The 24,366-nt window shown below is 40.0% G+C and overlaps 1 protein-coding gene across 1 annotated transcript in view; it reads left to right on the top strand.

Moving 5' to 3' along the window:
- The window catches only part of LOC111152577 (ankyrin 2), a 326,153-nt gene extending 316,211 nt beyond the window's left edge, over positions 1 to 9,942 (top strand). The window contains exons 44-47 of the mRNA XM_022511070.1: positions 847 to 930; positions 1,034 to 1,198; positions 2,229 to 2,411; positions 7,685 to 9,942. Coding sequence (XP_022366778.1) covers positions 847 to 930; positions 1,034 to 1,198; positions 2,229 to 2,411; positions 7,685 to 7,699 — 447 coding nt within the window. The 3' untranslated portion in view covers positions 7,700 to 9,942. The remainder of the gene's footprint in view (positions 1 to 846; positions 931 to 1,033; positions 1,199 to 2,228; positions 2,412 to 7,684) is intronic.
- The last annotated feature ends 14,424 nt before the right edge of the window (positions 9,943 to 24,366 follow it).

Below are 24,366 nucleotides of genomic sequence, written 5' to 3'. Positions count from 1 at the left end.
TGCACATTTCTTCTGACAGATTTTGACAGATGGGCACTCAGACAGCTTTCAGAATTCCATAATTTTTTTTTCATTCATTGAACAAAAAAATCTATTTTCTTATACACACCTGTTTGCCCTGCTGGCTTTTCCACCAAAGCCTCCAGGAATGAGACTTTCAGAAAACAAGTGTGAACTAAAGCAGAAACCAGTAGTGAAGACATTCCTTAGTGTGTTAAACAAAACCATGCTTCCATGCTTCCACCAGGAGCTAACAGAGGAATTAGGTGAGCTGGAGGCCAGCTCAGATGAGGAGGCGATGGTAACTACCAGGGTTGTCCACCGACGAGTGATTATTCAGGTAATAGCTGTTATGTTACTGCACGTCCGGGACACTTCTGTCCCCATAACCCTTAGAGAGTGGTAGACCTGGAGCAATGAGGGCTCGGCATGCTCTTCAGGGAGTGCATGGCCATTCAAAAGCAGATCCTAACTCTCCTAAGTTTGGTTTGTTAAAAAAAAACAATGCAGTGGTGATGACTTTGGCAGCCCACCTCGAGAGAGCAAACAGCAAGAGTGAGAGCGCTTCTTCCGTTCTGCCCACCTCACCTCGCTTGTCCGTTTTTATTTGTGTCTTTGTTGTACACCTAACTTTGGTCCAGTTCGCCTAAGCATGTTATCACCCGCCTTTTTTTCTTTCTTTCTTTCTTTCCTTTAAACATACTACTTGACAGGACTTGGCATCTCAGCAGTGCTTCTCAGTAGCTTCCTTCATTTTCTAACATGGCTCCCATTATAAGCCCTTGGGAAGAGTTTCCCAGAATCAGTGCCAAACACAGAAGTGACCCTTTTCTCTCAACCGTTTAGGGAGATGATATGCCTGACATACCCCCGGAAACAGTCACAGAAGAAGAATACATTGATGAGCATGGACATACTGTGGTCAAGAAGGTACTGTCCTAATGTGACTGATTTCAAACCTCCTGCTTAAAACTTATCAGTCCCCCAGTACAGTTCCTCAAAAAACAAGATCCATGAATAAAATATCTTTCAGGTCACTAGGAAAGTCATTAGGCGGTATGTGTCCTCTGATGGCACAGAGAAAGAGGAGGTTACGATGCAGGGAACACACCAGGGACCCATCAGCATTGAGGAAGGAGATAGCTATTCCAAAGTCTTGAAACGCATTGTATTAAAGAGTGACACCGAACAGTCAGAGGTAAGAACATCTGATTCTCAAACGTGATTTTATGGACAAGTGTGAAATAGAGTCAGAAGAGGTGGATGACATTGTTTACCCACATTGGCCCCACTACTCCCCATTACATGGCACCCTACTTTCAGTTGTACATTCATTTTTTTCTTCATGATTTTGTGGCATTTTAAAATAACCATCGAGGAGATTTGTAGCCATTGTATTCATGATCTCTGTTTGGTCTTTCTTATTTCTGTTTTCTGTTCAGTTCATGGTTGTGTACATAACAATAGAAATCCAAAAGTCAAATTTTAAAAGACCAGAGTTCCGTTGGCTGGCAAGAAGTATGTCACGGAAAGTCCCTTACAATTGCGTTGTGGCGCTTGTTCCATGGACAGCGTGGCAGCCTCTGTAGGGCCCTGTTGATAAATATTTGATATTTAAACTTGTGCATTTCAGAGTCACTAAAGTCAGGGTCCAGAAATTCCCTGACCTCTAGTTTCCTTTCTTTCCATTCTACTCTCTTTGAGAAACATTGACTCTCTTTGACGTATAATTTGTGACACCCTCACTGTTTTGCATTCATCCACATCCTCAAAATGTTATTATCAGGCACAAAGTTTTTCCAGAAATCTATTTTTTTGGTTTCTCATATCTTTGAGAGTTTCTCCTATGGGGATTAGTTTTATCTTCATAATGTCAAAACCATTTAAACATGGAGGAGAGAGTTTATCAACAGGCTGTTATGTCTGCATTGCACTGAGCAATTGGTTTCTTATTTACAATACTTCCTGATGGGTTTTCGTTCAGGTGACTCATGAGTTTGGTGCTGTGTACGTAGAGTCTTCCACAGAAGCATCACCAGTGGATTACAGGCTTTTTCTTTCTTTTTGTAACTGCTTCTCTTTTCCAAAATACTGTTTTCTGGAAGACCGGTATATATCATTGTAGGGTTTTGGGGTTTTTTATTTGTTTTTTTTTTTATATGAAAGAATTCATCACTGTGACATTGTGGCAGTCAGAAACCATGTATCATGTGTCCTTCATTCATTAGGTAACTTTGTCTGAGCCCAGCATTTTGTCCAGTACCTCACAATTTCAGGCTGAACCAGTGGAAGGCCGTAGAGTCAGCAAAGTTGTTAAAACAACTATGGTACATGGAGAGAGGATGGAGAAACATCTGGGTGATTCTAGTTTAGCCACCGATCTTCCTTCAGCCAAAGATGACTTTGAAGAGGTATAGAAGCATTATCACTTTCATGTTTTTGTGTGGTGTATGTATGTTTTATGTTTGCTTTGTGTTTAAAAAGAAAATGGTTATCATCATGTCATTCCATATGTGTATTCATGGAAAGGTGCAGAAAAATTCAAGAGAGTAGAATTCCTGTGTGAATAACTTGTACAGGGAGGTAATGTTTCCACAACTTGTGGTGTTCATCAGTGTCTTCTTAAATACTTTTAAAAATCTAGATGACCAGAATTCTCTTCAGCTGAATCAGAATCAGAATCTCTGGAATTAGGTCATGATTGTACATCTTGCTAGGAAGTCCCAGAAGTAACTTCCCAGTTAGTAAGAAAAAGAAATAAATAGGTTGCAAATTATCTTTACTAATATTCTCAAATATTTCTGAAGATTGACATTAAAGAAGATTCAGTTTTATTTTAAACCTAGAAATAAAATAAGTATTTATGATTATTTAAGTTCTGATTTTCAGGAACTAGGAAATGGGTCCACGGTGACCAACAGACCTTTACTAGGATTCAAAAATTCAAAAATTCTGAAAACTGAAACAAATTTTGTAGCTTAGTAGTGAGTTAATTTGGTGGCAGAATTTAATATGAACTGATACAGAGCTATTAGGACTTGGAAGGAGTTTTAGTCCTCCGTAGAGTGAATATTCATATGGTTTTCTGTTGATACACGTGTGAGTTTGATTACAGGATACTGCCCCAGCCCCTTCTGTGGTATTGGAACATACAGTGTATGTATCATATTACCTTTCTAAAATCCAAAAAGAAAAAATTCTGGGTTCTGAAACACATCTGGCCCCAAGGGTTTGACTAAGGGATTGTGGACCTATGCAAATATCTACAAAACACTTTTTGCTATTGAGCCCTTTTGAAGTTAAGTGTTACACATGTGTCCTCTTCTTTACCCACAATATGTGCTGAGATTATATATGAATGCATTGAGGTATGAAAGGCATACCTTATTTAAATACTTTTAAGGAAAGTATCTTGACCTTGGATAATCAGAAGATGAATTGTGTGAGTTGTACACTTTGGGTCTTATTCCTTTGTTGCTTGTTTTGCCTCTAATCATATTTATCGGTAGAGTCTCCACTGGGAAAAGAAGGGGTGAGGTGAGGAGCAAATCAGAAGTTGGCAGTACAGACGTTATTTACCAGCATCTATGAAGCATTGTAGTACATGTCCCTCACAAATGGGAGGAATTTAGATAAAACTCAATTCTTTTATTTGATCCCGAGATTGTTTTTATTTACCCTTTCAAGTATAGCTTTTTATACTCATTATCAATTAAGCACCGGAATAGATTCTTTTTAAGTCTTTGGTTTACGATGGGTTTTGTCCTGTCTTCTTTTTTCTTTAGGCTTTGACTTACACAGGTAGCCACATGAAAGTGCACTTCCCCAGTTTAGTAGAGGATGAAATCCTGAAAGAGGATGGATCAGTCATTAAAAGGTTTGGGGTAGCATGGGGTTATGCTTTGCCAACTAACACCTGGAGTTTTTCCCCAATTTTAAGAAAATAAAAACAGCCCCTACATATACCCTAACATCCCTTGGGAACTTCCAACTCTCTCTGCATCGTACACTTTTGTCAAGTGGTAGATCTGTCAGGTCATGCCTGTAGCGTCCTCTGGATGCTTTGAAAGTAATAGCAAGGCTTGAGGAGAACGAGACACCAGTTGTCACAGTCACTCCCTGGGTTTTAGCAAGGCGTCCATTTCGCTGAGGCCGCCTGGCTGGGATCCTCCATCGTGTTGATAGACTTGGAGCTCATATGAGGAGGAATCTAATCAGCTACTCGCAAATTAATCTTGTGACCAGCTACTTTCAGTTCAGTCTTAGCAAATCATAACTGCATGGTACATGCTTTGGGTTTCTAAAAAAAAAAAAAATTTTTTTTTAAAACCTCCCTCCAAAAGCTATAAGCTGTTTCATGATCCCGCATGTGAGTGGCAAATAACATGAGCATGAGTTTGACATCCCCAAACCTGAATGTACCTAGCAATGCTGAAATCAGGAACTCTACTAAGTTTAGAAAGTGCCATAAAAGCAGTCAGCACCTCACTTTTGTGCCTAAGAAAGGGGGCCAGCTGTGAAACTCCCTGGTCAGCCTGTCCCTATCACCTATTTGATGTATGAACTCGAGCACCCTTGCCTCTTGCCTCATCTCCTGGCCCTTCTCTCAGGTCCTCTAGCAGCACCATGCTAATGATGTGCTCTCAGCTTCGCAGTGAAAAGGCACAATGGAAACTTAAGTTACTATTGTGCTTTCCCCTTCATTGTAAAGAAGAAAAAGATTGTCATTTATAGTACTCTACAAAGCTATTTTTAGCCCGTAGAACATAATAATTAGGAACAGTGAATTAAAGGTTCTGTCACAATTCCGCCCTCCAGTCCCATGTGAACAGCAGCAGCAGCTAAGAATTGAAGAGTGTAATTGCTCAGAGAACTTTAAAAATGCTATGTAAATTAAGGATAAAGTGCTTTTTGTACTCTGAACTTTTAAGTCTGTTATTCAGTTACTCAGACAAAACCACATAAACCATGCGCACACCCCAGCATCATGAGCTCTTTAAATTGGACTACATTTAGGGACCAGTTAATCCAAAGGTCTCAGTCATCTCAGTTACAGCTGGTGAATTTGAAGCCAGGGATACAGACAACTCAATTAAATTCTATAGCTATTTAGTTCCAGAACTGTATTTGTCATGTATAACACGTTTATCCTGAATGTTGCTGAAGACTTTTTATCATACCCACTGCCCCCCCATATACATGAGTAGATTCATTCCACTGCTTGAGTTATATGCATGTGCGTACTCACAAACACATTCATCTACACATATCTGCACAAAATACCAGAGTTTGCCTATGACAGGAACTTATCACTCCCCCACCCCCCTACCTGCCCCCACCTGCCAACCACCACCACCAGTGCAATGAAGGCTTCTTTAGCTCTTGGCAGAAATAATCGGATATTTGCCTTTTGGGAGATGAAAATTATGAGGGCTGAATAGTTAGAAATCTAATTTCAATCACTGGAACCAAATTTGATCTTGTTATCAAGAGGAACAAATTTGGTGTGCCTGGGTGGCTCAGTCGGTTAAGCATCTGACTCAGATCATGATGTCAGGGTCCTGGGATCAAGCTTCACATTGGGCTCCATGCTCACTGGGGAATCTGCTGGAGGACTCTTTCTCCCTTTGCCTTTACCCTAGCTCTCTCTTTCTCTAAAATAAATAAATTTTTTTAAAAAGGAACAAATTTAAGTTTGCTTTCAGATACAAAATAACTCATGTGAGGGGCGCCTGGGTGGCTCAGTGGGTTAAAGCCTCTGCCTTCGGCTCAGGTCACAATCCTAGCGTCCTGGAATTGAGCCCCGCATCAGGCTCTCTGCTCGGCGGGGAGCCTGCTTCCCTTCCTCTCTCTCTGCCTGCCTCTCTGCCTACTTGTGATCTCTGTCTGTCAAATAAATAAATAAAATCTTTAAAGCAAAACAAAACAAAATAACTTGTGTGGTGTTGAAGGAAAGGAGAGAAGTTTGAAGGAAGGGAGAGAAGAAGAGAACATGCGAGAAGAAGGAAGAAGGAAACAAAGATGCTCAAAAGAAGGTTGAAAGTATTTTGGCTAATAGAAGTCTTAAAAAAAAAATCAGGATGATCTTCAATGCATGGCAGTGTTAAAAGGTAGAATAATGGTAAGGGCAGAACTTCCAGCTCCTTAACACTAGGAATCAGTAAGAAAAATGCTGGGTAAAGTCACAAACACTGCTCATTTCTTCCATGGTTTTCAGTGAAGATGTGTAACATCATGGTTATAGATTCAGGCTCTGGAACCTTTGAGTCTTGGCCCTGCTTCATACTAACTATGTTATTTTATATTTGAAGCATTGCTTAAAGTCTCTGAGACTCATTATCCTTATTCATTTTAATAATAGTGCCTGGCACATAAAAATGTTCACCACATAGTAACGGAATGAATAATTATATTTAGAAGTAGTGAGAAGAAGAGAGGGTGTACAGATTACAGCATAATCATTTTCAAGTAGGGATGCAGGAAAATGGTAGTACAAAATATCACAGTACATCAGAGCCCCTTTTGTCAAGGAATCACTAGTTAGGAGGGAGCGAAGAAAGCAGCAAACTCTTCAATGGCATAGAAGACCAAAAATGGGCAAAGTCCATGGAGATCTGAGCAGATGGAGAAAGAATTTGTCTCTCGGTGTTTTTTCTCTTTCCTCTGTCTTCCCCACCATCTCTAGATGAAGTTTTGACACCTGGGCAGACCCTCATCTCTCATTGGCAGTCACCTTCCTCTAGGTTGACAGAATAAGATTCCAGTTTTTAAAGATCTATAGCTCATGGAAAAGTTTTCCTAGAACAGGATGCAACTCTAAAGATTAAGCTGGCAGCTAAGATGTTTTTTTTGTTGTTGTTGTTGGTTTTTGTTTTGTTTTGTTTTTAAAGATTTTATTTATTTGACAGACAGAGATCTCAAGTAGGCAGACAGGCAGGCAGAGGGAGAGAGGAGGAAGCAGGCTTCCCGCCGAGCAGAGAGCCCGATGTGGGGCTCGATCCCAGGACTCTAGGATCGTGACCTGAGCCACAGGCAGAGGCCTTAACCCACTGAGCCACCCAGGCGCCCCCCGCTAAGATGTTTTAAGAAATCAAAAAGTATTTTTCTCAGCCTGTCAAAAAGTACATATGGAATCCCTGTTTCAGGAGGAGTCGAGCTCTTTCTTTCTTTCTTTCTTTTTTTAAGATTTATTTGTTTATTTTAGAAAGAGAGAGCATGAGTGGAAGAGGCAGAAGGAAGGAGAGAAATTCTCAAACAGATCCCTCCTGAGTGCAGAGCCCAATGCGGGGCTCAGTCCCACAACTCCAAGATCACAACCTGAGCCAAAATGGAGAGTTTGATGCCCCACCAACTACGCCACCCAAATCAGGGCACCTTAGCAAAACAAGAATGATTATACAGTTACTCTTGGAGAGAATCCTATTAAAGCATGGTTTTAGTTACTTGAAATAGTTCTTAAGGTTTTAAAAAACCTTCTTTATTCCAAAAGACTTTAGAACATTTCATGACTCATGTCAGACAGGAGAGGCCACATTTAAAAGAAAGATGTGGAAAGATGGCTAGTGTGGAAGTATCCATAGGTAGGACAGTAAAGTGCTTTCATGTCATGGTTACCCCCATTCCAAAGATGGTGGCTGTGTTTCAGTGAAGAAAGCATAATTCTCTCTTGTCTGCTTTCCTCCAGGACAACAATGAGTAAAGCCAGCACACAGAAGAGGGCTGTGGTGAAGGACCAGCATGGAAAACGCATTTACTTGGAGCACCTGGAGGATGTACCAGAAGCACTAGACCAAGATGACCTCCAGCGCGACCTCCAGCAACTCCTTCGGCATTTCTGCAAGGAGGACTCGAAGCAAGAGGCCAAATGAGGGGCTGCCCAGTCCTCACACCAGAAACCACGCATTCACTCAATATGCAACTTCCCGTTTCATTAGCAGAGTGACCTCCCTAGCCTAATGGGATACCCTGACACTTCCACTTTTAGCAAATACACACCGCATTCTGTTTCAGTTTTTCCCCGTCCTCTTTAACTGTAAGCTGATTTGTGACCAAAGATAGCATCCTTCAGTCTGGATGCTGTATCCACTACTTTGTTGTGTCTGTGCTAAACTGGGAACTGGCCACCTCCATCGTTCTTTGCTCCTACACAAGCTCCACGAAAATCCATCGATCAGAAGAACTTCACCTACAGACCTCTTCAAGTGATGATGTCCGGGAGTCCTTCCGAGGGATATCCTTGTACCATGTATATAGCTCAAATGCTCAGATGAACAACATACTAAAATTAAAACCACTGCCTATCATAACTACACTGGGCATCATGGAATAAAAGGCCTCTAGAAATTGCTGAACAATGGTCAATTACCATATTGCTAACACAATCAAGTGATAATACAGTTTGACTGCAAAAGCAGCCCTTCAGACCTACCACGTCCTTAGAACTTCCAGAGTAGCCGTTGCTCCTAGTAAAAGATGGTTAATAACCTCAAGGACTATCCTAACTAAGCACTTACTGCTGGTGCTGGCCAGCCTTGGTTTATGATTCCCCAACGGCCACACGAGGGAGGGGAGAAGGGGAGCAGAAGGCAAAAGGAAAGAAACAGTGAGGTATTCAGCGGCTAGCCACCACATCCTGTGGCATTCTAGCATCTTCAGGTCTTTTAGATTTTGGACACATTGGCAGGGTATTTTAAAAGCTATAACTACTGTAGTTTTCCAGTTTTCATTGCTGCTTTAGCAAACCACGCTGTCTTATTGGTGGTACTTTCTCCTGGCCACTGCACTGTAGATAATCCATTGGAAACAAGATTTACCCCCTACGCAAAAGGTTAAACTCCTTCACCGTGTTGGAGTGGTTTTCTTTCCCCCCTCTGGGTTTATATCTTCTCCAATACCTGCATGTAGCATTTAAAAATCGAAACCACAGTCAAAACTCCTCTTCTAATCACACTGATGGTTTTCATTCTTTTGACCCTGAGCAAGCACTTTTCACTCTTCTGCTGGGTCTGTTTTTTAGCTTGCAGACAAGGTTGAGAAATCCTTACAAATTTGGTTTTGGTTAAAATTTTTGATTTATTTATTTGAAATCCAAACTCCCTTGGAAACTCTTAAGTGCATTTGTGCACTTTTTTGTTTGTTTCAGACAAGGAACTTTAATCATCTGAGTGATTTCCATGTCCTATTCCTTATTCCTCTAGTGGTTGAAGCTGTGTAGCATTTTAACATATATATATATTCACAAATATATTCATATAAACAGTATACATTTCGAATCAGTTATTTGTTAAAGAAAAGTATATTCAATGAAGATGAAATTTTAAAAAAAAGTCTATCCTCCAGGGATTGAACATTTTCCAATTCTATCTGGTCTTTTCCTGTTGTGCAAAAATGACTCATTGCTCCGAAAGTCAAAAACAAATGTGACAAACAATGGCACTTCATCATTTCAAGTAATGTTGCCAAGGGAGAAAATTTCCTGGGAGGGAGGTTTCCCACAAGCCAAATCTCTTAAAGCCTCAAATGCTAGCACTTTCTGGCAGTCGGATAGGAAATAAAGCTTTCTTTGGCAGCCAAAATGAGAGAGGCTCAATGGTGAAACTTTTTGAGACACACCATGGCCCTCTTGTCAAAACCTTCACTGGAGCTCAAGAAAAGCATTTCTGTTGTGTTCTTTGCAGTGCAGATGACGTCTGTGAAACAACATAATGGTTATTCACCTTTTTTTGATTTTTGATTTTTGCTGTGTAATCAAAAAACTTGAATACTGTGAGAAGAAGTGAATTTTCAGTTGATGAATCAGCATCTTGTTCCCATGGTGATAACACTAATTGAATATATCTATGAGGGCATGTATTAGTTAATGGAAAAAAAATACAACACTAACAATACATAGCTGCAATGTGTACAATGGCTGATTTAATTAAATAAAATGTACAAGTGTTACATGTGGCAACAGTGATTTCTTCTTCCTTACCACTTAATCTCTGATTTTAGGAGATACGATTACTAAAGCAATGACATAGATTTGAAGCCAAAAAGGACACAAATCCCTCCTTTCCTTGTAGTTTTTATTTGGTGATGAATATGCTATACGCCCCAACACCGTATTAAACACTGAGATGAACAGAGTTTGTCTTTGCCCTCATAAAAGGTTTGTTTTTGTTATGCAAAAGGAGAAGATTTATATTTAGTTTTGGAATCGTTAGTAAATAAAAAACAGGGACTTGGGGGCTGGGAGGAAATGAGGAGAGAGTAACCAGGGATTCCTAAGGCAGCAAGGCCCACGGGGCAGGAGTATCCCTTTTCAGTTCTCATTTAGAAGGCAGTGGTATGCCAGAAACACCCTCCTTTGAGAACAGCATTTCGCTGGGGTGGGTGGCAGTGTTAGGTATCTCATAGCCTGAGAATTAAACATTAAATGGATACGTCAGTATAAGTAACAAAAGGGCAGAAATACACAAAACTGAAATCAGTTGTTATTTGGAGAGGTTTCGGTTTTTTGTTTTTTGAAAAATCCCTTTAGGGCTGCTGTAATATTTTTTACTGTAAAAACAGTACAAAAAGGCACGGTTAGGAAATCAAAGAGATTTTACATATTTAAAATATAAGGTGGGGCAAACCCTCCAGACTGAGGGAGGATTATGCACATCTCATAAATGACTCGAATTAGGTATAAAGAGGTGAAAATTACATCTAAGCACATTGAAACCAGCTTGACTGGAATTTGAACTTTGGTTCCTAATGGTGTGATTCCATTTATGTCAGCATGGAGGGTCCGGGTGTGGGCAAGGAGACCAGGACATAAATAAAACAGATAAAGAGAATCTAACCAAGTATTTAGTGAAAACCAACATCACTACAAGGTTTTCTTGAATAATGGAAAAAAGATGGCCAGCTTACTTTCATTATAAATGTCTTTGTCTTCAGTTGCCACTCTGCTTAAAAATTATACTCTTTCCTTCAGCTAAAGTCTGATTTCTGTTTCTGATCTAAGTAAAGCTAGAATTACAATCTTAGAATGAAAACCACCCACGTAAATACGTAATACAACTTTGGTTTCACTGCAGTAATGGAACATTTGAGAAAACCTTTGAAATATCTTCAGAAGAACCTTTATTCCTAACTCCTACACACAAATTATTCTTTCTTGGTTACCCTCAGACTCCCTGGGAAAAACAGAAGTACTCCTTTACTTTCAATAAGCTCCACAGAGTGGAACGGACGGTACGTGTGAGTATCCCGTAGGCAGCGCTGCTCTGGTGGGCAGGGGCACTTGAAAGTGGTATCTGTCGTGCGCCAGCACATCCCTTCGGCATGGGGGATGTCCAGTGGGTAGGCCCTCCGAGGGTTTCGGGGAGACCGTATGACAAAATGGCGAAAGAGGTGATCTCAGTGTAAGACTGGATGGGAATCAATCCGGCTATGGCAGTACTTGGGCGACTCTGCGAGTTTAACCCTCTGGAATCCTCACCGGTAAAACGGAAGAGAACAACGCCTGAGAACCCTCGCGCCATACCAGATGCAGGGAAGGGCAGCAAGGCCGGTACCCTCCATCAACCCTTTAATCTGGAGGTGCCGCAGGGGCCTACGTGCCCTGGGAGCCCATGAGATAAGGGCCTCTATTTGTGACCTTCCTCCTCTTTGGGAAGGGTGAGCCTCGGTGGGGGAGTTGAAGGCCATCACCCCTCTAGATTCAAAAGTAGAGTTAACCACTTCCTCTTAGGCTCTCCCAGCACAGTTTTTGTCAGGCCCCTTAGTGCACTTCCTCCTCTGAGGAAGGATTCTTCAGGATCTCTCTTTCTCAACAGGCCTTCAGAACTCAGTTCTGGTTTCCAGTCCTTCTTCCAGTACCCTCCACATACCCTATTTTGGGTTTCCATTTTTTCCTTTACCCTCAAAACTGAATTAGATAAAGACACCCAAACTCCCCTACTGAATGTTCTCTACCGGCAACTGGTCCAGCGTTACTGCTGCAAAGATCCGTGCCGGCGGGGCCCTGGGCTGGCCTGGAGGTGGGGAGGAACGGAATGGCACTCTTTGCTGGTGTGCAGAAACAACTGAAGGGCCACGTTGCATGACATCCACACCGGGCCAGTTTCTTCTGGGTGTTGACTGAACTCAGCTCTGATCCAGGCCAGGAGATAGAATTTTCATGGCTTTAGTAGAGCAGCACTTTCTGGATGAGCTGGACCTTGTGTGAATTTTTCCAGTGACTCACAAATACGTGCTACCTTCAACACCTCTCCAACCACACTGTCTCACCTCAAACAATCAGAGGGACGATTTAGACTCGTTGTCCGAACAATCCAGTTACTGTTCGGACTAGTCTAGTAGTTTCCTAGGGCCACCATGACAAAACACTCCAGGATGGTATTTATTTTCTCATGGTGCTGGAGGCTAGAAACCTGAGCTCATGGTCTCAACAGACCAATTGCTACTGAGGTCTTTCTCTTTGGCCTGCAGATAGTCACCTACTTGCAATGTCCTCAAGTGGCCTTTCTTCTTTGGGAGTGCATCCCCGGTGTCACCTTGTATATCCAAATGTCCTCCTCCTATCAGTCAGACTTGATTAAGCCCACCCAAATGGCCTCATTTTAACTCAGTCACCTCTTTAAAGGTCTATTTCCAAATGCACTCACAATCTGAGGTACTAAATGTGAGTGCTTCAGCCTAGGAATTTGGAGAGGACAAAATTCAGCCTGTAACATTTGGGTTTAGTCCAAAAAGCAAACCCATGAGATACTCTGAGCAGGAAAGGATTTAATGGAGACAATTAGGAACTGATACAATTATTGGAAGAGCTCCCCCCCCCCAAAAAAAATGAAGGCAGGGAAGCTGCTGCTGCCTTGAAGAAACCCATAGTGCAGAAATCAGAGCTTCTAGCTGCCACAGATGGGTTTGGCTTCATGTAGCAATGAAGTTTATGCTTTTCAGGAGAATGCCCGGACGCAGCTGCACAAAACCCTTCACCTGTCTTTTGCCAAAGTCCTAAACACTGCCCAGCCGCCTCTGAACAAGTCATGGCTTTCCTTCTCTTTCTCTTTCAAACCTTCGGCAAACACTTGTTATTGGCAAAATCTAACACACAGCCCCACTGGAAAGGGATTCCAGAGAATATAGTTCTGAGGCTCTTCCCTCAACCTGCAGAGAATAATGTAGAATAGGGTGGAAATGATGCCGAGCTGGTAACCTTTAACCATAGAGGCTAAGTCACAAAAAAATAGTCTTCATCCATCCACCAACTCATGCATCCATGATTTGCTATATTCCAGGCATTGAGCTAAGTGCTCAGGTAGACTGAGGCCAAGATGACCGTGATCTTTACTATTGCCAGTCACCATTGAAAGTGCCCTTGAGATTTCTTTAGTTTCTACCCCAAACCCATGAAGTAAACACAGATGAGGAATCTGGAGAGCAGAAAGTTTGAGTACCTCACCCAAGATAATGCAGCTAGAAAACAGCAAATCAGGGGTATGAACCTAAGTAAAGGGCTCCAACTTTAAACCATGTTCCATCTTTGAAAGAAAATCCTTACCCCTTGAATTTATAATCTTACAGGGGAGACATATGGAGTCAATGCATTCATGAATAATTAATTAAGCATTAATTTGCTTGGAGAGAAATACCTTTTACACAAAGAAACAAACCCTGTTCTGCCCCATTCTCATTTCTGTCCTTCTGCAAAATCTCTTCCTTTTTTCTCAAACCCACTTTCCCTTCCTCACCTACCTCATGCTCAGCTGATGACCTTGACTCTGTTTCATAAGAAAGTAGTTGTGAATGGGCATGGAAAACTTCAGTGCTGTATGGGTCAGCGTTCCCTAGAGAAAAAGAAGTAATAGGATGTATGTATCTATAAAGAGACACTTATTATAAGGACTTGGTGCATGTGATTATAGAGATTGAGAAGTCCCACCATCTGCAGTCAGCAAGCTGAGACCCAGAAGAGCCAATAGCACAGTTCTAGTCCAAAAACTGGCAGACCCAGACCTAAGAGCAGATATTTCAGTTCAAGTTGGAAGGCAGGAAAGAACTGATGTCCCAGGTCAAGACAGTCAAGGGAGGGAGGGTCTTACACAAGGGAGGGTCAGGCTTTTTGTGCTATCAGGGCTTTAGTTGATGAGATAAGGCCCACCAATATTGAGGAGGGCAGTTTGCTTTGCTCAGCCTACCAATTCAAAGGTTAATCTCATCCAGAAACACTCTCAGAGACATATTCAGAATAATGTTTGGCCAAATGTCTGCCACCCATGGCCCAGATAAGTTGATGCATAAAATTAATCATAACAAGTGTCCTTCCTATCCCTACCTCCAAAATTATGTATATCTACCTCCACCCTAGCACATGTTAAAAAACAAAGTCTAACTAAGTTTTACAGATCTTAATGACTTTATTCAGAGATTCATGAATTGGGCAGCACCTTCTCTAGCAGATAGGAAGGAGTTCCAAGGAGCTATACATCTGCACAAAATTAAACACTTTTAGGGCCTCATGGGTGGCTCAGTCAGTTAAGTGTCTGCCTTTGGCTCAGGTCATCATCCTGGGGTTCTGGGATTGAACCCCACACTGGGCTCCCTGTTCAGTGGGGAGTCTGCTTCTCTCTCTCCCTCTGCCCTGCTCTATCTCATTCTCTCTCACTTGCTGTCTCTCTCTCAAGTAAATAAAATATTTTAAAAAATAAACACTTTTATAGGCAGAAGGGAGCAGTAACAAGGAAATTACACTAGGCAAAAAGTTGGTTAGTTATTGCAAAGTTACTTTTCTTTAGGGGATGGCTGGGGTCCACCAGGAAGACTATCTCACTAGCATTGATCAGGAGTTTCTTGACTGATGTTTAAGATTCCATTTCTGGGAGACCTGAAAAAGTAATTAAATCTTGATTTGGTGATGTGGGGCTCAGCATCAGTGACTCCATTTTGCACCTGTGGTCTTGGTTTTAACACATTCTTTGTTCTCAGCAATGTTCTCTATGGTTCTTTCTCCCAGCTGAGGCATGCATTCCGATTTCTCCTGGTTGCAGAGGAAAAAAAAAAAAAAAATATATATATATATATATATATATACATATACATATACATATATGTATATATATATATAAAACCTTCAATCCGGGCTTTGCATCTAACTAGTGCTTTCTCTCTCTTTCACTCTTATTTTTCTATTTCTTTTCCTTGTTTCCTTCTTACATATGCTTCCCCAGTTTCTTATTTCTCAAATTCCTTCAGTCTGGCTTTGAAGAATCTAAAAACTTCATACATTAGAATCTATGGATCTGACTCAGCAGAGTTCACAGGGACATCAAAAGCCTGAAATGGAAGAGTCGTCATTCGAATGCCTACAGTGCCAGACAGGAAAATAACGTATGAATTGTCTACGCATTGGGAAATAAGAACTAGTGGGGTCTGTGGCAAACTTGAGAGAGCATGCTGCATGTTATATATATATTGAGATAAATATAAATCATCAATAATTAATGTACTATTTAGAATAGAAAAAGAGTAAAAATACAAAATACATCAGAGAACTCTTTTTTGAGATAAGATAGATAATGGCCACTAAAATAAAGAAGAGGTAAAGAGGCAGAAATGTGCAATGGTAAAAAAGGAAATTGGGAAGGGTACTATTATGATTTATAATAAATATATATATTTGCTTTTCATTTATTTCTGACACAGAGCTCCTAAAACCCTTGGAGTTTCCTGGGCAACAAGAACATTCTTTGTTACAATATTTGGTCTCTTACCTCCAGTTCCTGAAATGACTTTAGATCTGTAAGGTGAAATGTATGTTTTGTTATTCTTAACAAGCCCCTTTCCACCACACCTGAGTCTATGTTAATGAGGTGACTTTTGGAAAGCACCTAGGGATGGGGGCTGGTTGCCAGGGGGAACAACCATGAACAGGGGGAACAACCATGAACAGAGGGGAGGAACTTTAGTTCCACCTCTGATTTCCAGGGAGAGGAGAAGGGGCTAGAGAGTCAATCAATCGCCAATGGACAATGATTTAATCAATCATGTCTTTGTAATGAAGACTCCATAAAACCCCCAAAAGGAGGGAGTCCAGAGAACTTCCAGGTTGGTTAACATGTAAAGACTTTGGGAGAGTGATGCACCTAGAGAGGGCATCGAAGCTCTGTACAGCTTGTCTCACACCTTGCCCTATGCATCTCTTCAGTCTGGGCGTTCCTAAATTATACCCTTTTATAATAAACCAGCAACCTTGTAAGTAAAATGTTTGTCAGGGTTCTGTGAGCTGCTCTAGTAAGTTCATCAAACCCAAAGAGTTTGAGGGAACCTCCAGTCTATAACTGGTTGGTCAGAAGCACAAGTAATAACATGGGCATTTGATTGGTGTGGGTGTGGGGGGTGTCCTGTAGGACTGAGCCCTTAGCCTATGGGATCTGAAGCTATCTCCAGGGAGACAGTTTGAGAATTGAGTTGAATTGTAGGACTCCCAGTTTGTGTCAGAGAGTTCTTTGTTGGTATGGGAAACCCTCCCCCACCCCCCACATACTGGAATTAGGAGCAGAACCCCTCTAGCAAGATAATCAGAGAAGAAATAGCGATAAGAAAATGTTACCTAACTTTATGTAAGCAAATGTAGAAACCTGAATGAAAGAGATGATTTTGTTTAAATGGAAATTAATAAAATTTACCACAAAAGAGATAACAAGGGTAAACCCCAGTGGGATGATAATTTTATGTGTCTACTCAACTGGGTTAAGCATGCCTAGAAAGCTGGTACAACATTATTTCCAGGTGTTTCTACTTGCTGTTTCCAAAAAGATTAGCATTTGAATGGGTAGATGGAGTAATGAAAACCCGCCCTCAACAATGCAAGTGGCCATCATCTAATCCACTGAGGGCCTGAATGGAACCAAAATGCAGAGGAAGGGCAAATCTGCTTTAGCTGGAACATGTAACTTCTGCCTTTGGACGTTGATGCTCCTGGTTCTTAGGCTACGGGACTTGTACTGAGACTTAAGCCATGGACCCCCTGGTTCACATGACTTTTGGTGAGGACTAGAACTACACCACTGGCTTCCCTGGGCCTCCAGCTTGCAGACAGCAGATGCTGGGACCTCTCAGCCTCCATAACTGCATAAACCAATTCCTCATGATAAACCTCTTTCTATCTGTATATGTCTTATTGATTTTATTTTTCTGTAGAACACTATTAACATATCCAATGACCATGGAACAAATTGAGAAAGTAACCAAAGATTTAACCCCACATGCAAACTCCAGATCTAGGTGCTGTCACATCACTAATAAACAGATAATTCCAATACCATTTAGACTGCTATAGGGCAGGGAAGGGAAAAAAAGCTCCCATTTTTTTTTTTAACAAAGCAAATATGTCATTGATAGCAAAACTGAACAAAATGCATTCCCAAAACATCCAAAATAACAACAAAAACTCAGACCAATTTCACTAAGGAATAACTATGCAAAAACCACAAATAAAAGAGCAAATAAAATTTGTCATACATTTTGAAAATTAAACTATAAATTAAACTGTCTTCATTCCAAGATTCAGAATGGTTTCTTACTAATAGCTGTTAATATAAGTACCCACATTGGGGCGCCTGGGTGGCTCAGTGGGTTAAAGCCTCTGCCTTTGCCTCGGGTCATGATTCCGGGGTCCTGGGATCGAGCCCCAGATCGGGCTCTCTGCTCAGCGGGGAGCCTGCTTCCCTTCCTCTCTGTCTGCCTCTCTGCCTACTTGTGATCTCTGTCTGTCAAATAAACAAAATCTTAAAAAAATATATATATATATATATATAAGTACCCACATTGAAAAGTCAAAGGAGAAAAAATATATATATAATTATTCCCAGGGATGGCCAAGAGGCATTTGTGAAAATTTACCATTCATTCTTGATTTTTCTGTTCTTTTAAGAAAATCAAAAGAGAGATATTCTTTCTTAAAGTGATCAAAAGATTTATGTGTATGTATAAATAACACTTCTCTAACAAATGTTGAAATAAATTTATGTTAAAAGAATTTAACTTATGCTCATTTTAGCACAGCTTTTGCAATAATTTGCCATAATAGAGAAAACCTTATCTCTGACTCCACACCACACACAACTGGTTTGTTTCTTGTAAGGTGATATCAGTTATGGAATGTTTATGAATCCTGTCATATAAAAGGTTCAAAATTAATACATTCATTAAAATAAGTTTTTCTTTAAAGCATGAGAAATGAATGCATGTGCAACAGAAGTTTCTTTTATTTATCATGTAATACAATTAGAAAGAATTTACATTTAAGATTAGTTCTCAAATGAGCTTGCAGTTTTACCCAAAATTTGTGCTTCATAGGAAATAACTTTTATTTCATGCTTTTTTGTGAATTTTCTTTAAAAAATGAGTTTTTAAAAAATGTATTAAAACACTAACACGGGACATGTACCCCTCATGACAAAATTCATCTTGCTTAATGATTAATACCAAGAGTATTCTTATTTTAAAACCGTTAACAAAACAAAAAAGTTTATTTCCGTAACTATACAGAATCAATCAGGAAGTATTAATTAATGCAAATTTTAAAAATCCAAAGAAAAAGCATGAAAATTGGAAAAGTAGAGGCAAACATTATCAATATAGGCAGATGATATGTTTGTGAACCAGGAAAACTAAACAATAAAACCAAAAGAAGGATTAGTCAACATTTTTGTCACCATTTCCAAAATGAATATAGAAAATATGTATCTTTCCTTAACATAGAAAATTTCCAAATTAAAAATAAAAATGGAAGAAATAGTTCATGTAATTTACAACAGCAGTAAACAAGATTAAATGCCTAGTTATAAATTTAACAAGAAACGTACAGGGCCTATTAAAAAATGCTTAAAGGTTTTACTTGGCTAGTTGGATGAACATATACTCTCTTATATATAATTGTAAAATATTGGGACGATCTCAGTTCTCCATTACTTTATTTTCTACTATGATTGTAATAAAATTGCTTGTGAGATTTTAACTTGACTTTATGCGACAAAAAAGTAAACATGTGAAATTAATCAAGATTCTAGGGACTTAAAAAAAAAAAAAAAAGGAATGTATGTAGCAAATTAGCCCTACCAGATATTAAAATGTACTTTAAGCCAGTTTCTGAAGCAGTTTAATATTAGTATAGTTACTAGCAGTGAGAGTGTAACATAACTAACATGAGTTTGCTCCTTTGTGAGTCACAGATAGAAACTACACTAGGTGAGTTGTCACACGAAGAAAACTTTGCAGCAGATAAGATCACAGGGAATAACTTAAAATGCCTAGAGCGCTAATGGGTACTTTTTGTTTGTGGTTAGAATGAATAGATAAGAAAGCCTTGTATGTAGAAGGAGGCACAGGGTCGTGCAGGTGCTTTGACGAAACATGCCTCTACGTACATCGCATGTTGTATAAATGAGGCTTGTGCTCCTCCTCAGGCAGAGATTTTAATATTATAATGAAGTAAAGGTAATTGTTGGTCATTCCAGTGCTCACTCCATGGTCCACCCGCGCAGGTGCGAGATGCGGATTTAGCTCAAGCCGGTCTGGGCGGTCTGGGACACAGGATCTATTCTTCAGGCGGTCATTATTGTTTGAGGGGTCGTCTTGATTTCCATCTGGGATATTACGCCCATCCTGTGGGGGTCTTTTGCCTGAGTTAAGAGATAAGCCAGAAAGAAGAGCTTAAGGAAAAATGTGAGACAAAGGTTAGTGGGTACAAGCAGGTGAGTAGTAAAGGTCAGGTCTTGGGGTCTAGCTGGTGCACGTGAACAATGAAATAGAATGGAGAATCCAGAAAGAGAAATCGATCCAAAATGAAAAGAAATTTTCCATATAATATGTGTAATCTTTCAAATTGACCAGAAAAGAGTGGACCATTCTACATAGTGTTAGGTCAAATGACTATTTGGAGGAAGAAATAAAACTAAACCCCTCTTTGTTACTTCATTAAAAACAAATTATAGATAGCTCAATTATTTAAAGATAATTTTTTAAAAGTAAAACTTATAAAGAAAGCAAAGGCCAATTGTTTACTACCTTCAATGAGGAAGATCTTTGTAGGCAAACAAACAAACAAAAACAGAAGCCTGGGTGGGAAAAAAGCCCTATACACTTGACTATTTTACATTTGAGTATTTACCGTTTCCACAAGGAAAAAATAAAAATAAGAGATAAATGGAAAATTATGAATTTACTCATTATATGAAGAGATTGCATATGTTAACAACAACATAAAAATAGCAAAGACCATTTGTACAGGCATAGGAAGATATTCAAATGACTTGTTTAGGTGGGAAAATAACCCACTACCAGCTATAATTATACATCATAAATTTAAACACTAAGATGCTATTTTTAAATGTATTGATTTGGAGATAATTACAATTTTCATAAGGCCAAGTGTTGGCAAGTGTGGGAAAATGGGTCACCCATGCCAGTGGGAATAAAAAATGTCTTTCAGAATTAAATATGTACAAATTCTTCGACTCCACAGTTCTACCTTAAAGGATTTATTGATAGTCTCCACGTGGAAGGAAAATATTTTGTCTCTTTAAAATAATAGTTAAAAAACTGGAGACAAATTTGATATCCACAGTAAGATTCATAATGGGACCAGTATGCTGTTGTTGTCTTCAAGTATGTTTATGTGAATAAGTGTGAATAGGTAAGGTCCAAAGGAGGGGGCATAATATGCCCACAGCTCTGTAAAACTTACTTATTTCTGTAGGTGTAGATGTGTGACAGTCATTCTCCAAGCCTGTAGGTAAGGGAGACTAACCCGGTACTATGTAGCCTCTGGCTCTGTTTAATTTCATTCTTTTTTTTTTTAAAAATCACATGCTATTTGAAAGACAGGCATGAGGGTCCAGTTTATATAGATGATTAAGCCCAAGTGGAAACAGATACTGGTAATGAGCTGTTGTTAAAACAGCAGCAACCACAACAAAAATAACCAACACTTTAAGTAATTTTAAATAAACAGGGAGGTGAATTAAACAGGAAAATATTGTAAATAGTCATAACGAGGGAAAATCCCTTGTATTTGCATGAAAAGAATTTCAGGTACTTGTAAAATCTAAATAATAAAAACACCTAGTAGCTTTAAGTTTCACTTCAATATAGACACAATGTATGGAGACTATTTTGCGTGCCTGGTGAGTCCTCTACGAGTAAGGAAGTGGTTCTTGTGGTATCTTTCCATCGTTGCACGAAAGACAATTCCCCCAGTCTGCCATTAGAGGGCAGCAGATGATCGGTCATTTGCGCATCAGCTCCAAGTGCTGGCAGCCACAGTTAAACGGAAATCTCCCAGTTTAGGAGCTTTGAGACTGAAAAAGTTGCTGAACTTTTCTAGATCTCAGCTTGACCAGCAAAATGTGTATGTGTGTTTGTACAGAAGACTCTGTCTTTCCCAGGAATATCAGGCTGTGATTTAACTCACAGTAGATTCACATGACTATAGTGACTGTCATGAAGGCAAAATGTAACCATGTTAAAGTGTAACTATTGAACAAGAACTGTTTAAGCCCAAATCTGTCTCGATACTATTCTATTCTTTTAGGAATAGCTAACGGTTTTTGAGAGTTCTTATGAGCCAGATACTGTTCTCAGTACTTTAGCTTGTCTTATCTACATAGCACTCCTGTTGAGGTAAATGTGGTTATTATTCCCATTTTGCAGATGAGCAAGGTGAGGACAGAAAGGTAAAACAACTTGCCCACAGCTAGGAATGGTAGGGCCAGAATGTGAGATCTCTGACACCAGAGGCCGGGTTTTTAACAGCTCCATCATGTAATGAAACTACCAGCTTAATGGAAGGCAACCCAACTGTCTAATAAAATCTTAACAGTTGCATCTGGCTGGCAATGTTTAGCTTTGTCCTTACAGAAAATGACTTTTGGGGGGAGCTCTTTAGTGCATATAACCATGCAACTGTACCCTATACTCTGCTTCAGCAATATTTTGTTACCGTAAAAACATTGTAATTTGCCCATTGCAATGACTGTTGATCTCTGAGCTGATCTCTGCCTGCCCCTGATTCCCTAGCTGCTGGAAACCCCCCATACAGCTTTGCTGCCAGCCCCAATGCAGTTCACACAAGCTGCTCATTGAATGGTTCTTTCCTGTCCCCATGGGCCAGACTTCTTTATTCATTCATTCATTCATTCATTCATTCATTCATATGAGAGAGAGAGAGAGAGAACACGCACACAAGCGCACGCCTGTGAATTGGGGGAGGGGCAGAGGGCAGGTCCTCAAGCGGACTCCCTGCTGAGCTCTGCTCTGAAGTCTTTTAACCAACCTACATTTTTACACAGATTTTTTTCCCTGCCAGTGACCTTAATGATTTTGAAGTACCTAAAAATAATTCTCTGAAAAGAATAATTCTCTTTGTTTAATTCTTCAATAAGTTTGCAATGACAGTTTTTTTCTTTTTAAAGATGTTATTTATTTGACAGACAGAGAGATCACAAGTAGGCAGAGAGGCAGGAGGAAGCCGGCTCCCTGCTGAGCAGAGAGCCGGACGAGGGGCTCGATCAGGACCCTGAGATCATGACCTGAGCCAAAAGCAGAGGCTTAACCCACTGAGCCACCCACGCGCCCCACAATGACAGTTCTTTTGTTTTGCTCTTTTAAGGTCATTGTGCCCAGATGTTTTGGACGCTGAAAACTTCATTAGCAATCTCTAGACATACTGGTATCCCCAATAATCCTGAGAACCAGAATTAGACACCTATTGTAGGGAGGCAGGATTGCAAAAACCAGACCAGTGTGGGAGAGCCCCTGCATCTCCTGAGGGATGCAGACGACCGGCTTGACGGAGACACAGCTTCTCAGCAATTTTGGAATAAGCAATTAAAATCAGAACCACATAACTTCCATCTAGAAACACCTGCTTGAGGGGGTCACTGGATTGAAAACATTCTTGCTTACTCTAAAACTAGGTTGTTTCTCCTCACAGGTGCTCTGGATTGAGGCCAGGGATTATGCCTGGCAGGTAATCATTTTATGCCTCTTGGGTCAGCTCTGCTGGCTTTTGTTTGGTTTTAAACTGGTCTTTGCATCAGTTTCCATCCAAGCTTTGATACTTTAGGTAAAATGTCTTTCTGAAATGGATGTCTTTCTGTTTACAAAGGTATGTGGAATCAATGTCCTCAAAATACTTCAACCTCCCACACATTTCTAAAAGTAGCAGTCTCCCTCCTTGACCTGTGGTTTTGATGTCATCCCATCTCATCTCAGTCCTGTCGCTCTGGGACATGAATCTCTCTCTCCTTGACTATAAGTGTGTTTAAACTTTTTCTAGCCTAATTAAAAAAAAAAACTTCACTAGAATCTGCTATGCTCCCCCTCTCCCCAAATGCATTCCCTCTCAAACACTCACGCCCTTTCCCTCTTTCTTTCTTTGTTTCTATTTCTCTCTCTCCCTCCCTTCCTTCCTTCCTTTTCTTTTCTCTTCTTTTCTTTTCTTTTCTTTTCTTTTCTTTCCTTTCCTTCCCTTTTCTTTCCTTTCCTTTACCTTTCTTTTCCTTTCCTTTCCTTTTCTTTTTTTTATTTTTTCTTTTCAAACCAAATGTTCAACTAACATTCCTAGAAAGGTGGAGAAGAGCCTGGAGAAATGTCTGAGTACAGCAGGGAAGAGAACGTGCAAAGGATGTTCAGAGAGTGTGAATAGACCACTTTCCCTGACAGAGGAAGTTTTGGGGAATGATGAGAAGTAAATCTGAAAAGATTTTTTTTTTTTTTTTTTTAGTTAAACTACAGAAAGTCTTGAATGCCAAGCTGTGAAGTTTTGGATGTAATATAGTTGGCCATGTAAAACTATAGTAGATATTTGAAAAGGAAAGTCCTGGGTAGAATGAGTGTATGGGTACAGACAAGAGAATTAAGAAGGCTGTTGTGTGGTCTAGGAATGAAGTCCTAATACACAATGCAAAGAAAATAAGACCCTGGTCATGTGATCAGGATTAAACTTTTTGAAAAAAGGTTATTGGAAATAGAATATAGTTTACCAAGTTTCAGGGTTTGTTAAAATAAAGCTGTAACTAGTCTTAAAAAATGTGTTTATAAATGTGTTTATACAAAAGTGTGTTTACACATAGTTGAAAATTTTAAATGAGTGTTACTAGCATGTGGAGTAAAATGTTATTTTGCAGAGGAAAAATGCACCTACAAACATATATATGCATAGCTAATGTTTTGAAAAAACCTTAGAGGGATTAAGAGGGACAGGTTGATCTTCTGTGGTGTGTGTGTGTGTGTGTGTGTGTGTGTGTGTGTGTGTGTGTGTGAGATTTGGCCTGGGGCCCTGCCTCCATCCTTCTCTCCCTCTGACTGCAGGTCCCATCTCTGAAGCCCGTC

The sequence above is a fragment of the Enhydra lutris genome, unplaced genomic scaffold (genome assembly GCF_002288905.1).
Source record: "Enhydra lutris kenyoni isolate GAN:26980312 unplaced genomic scaffold, ASM228890v2 scaffoldscaffold3, whole genome shotgun sequence".
NCBI lineage: Eukaryota > Metazoa > Chordata > Mammalia > Carnivora > Mustelidae > Enhydra > Enhydra lutris.
This window is presented reverse-complemented; position numbering and strand designations above follow the sequence as displayed.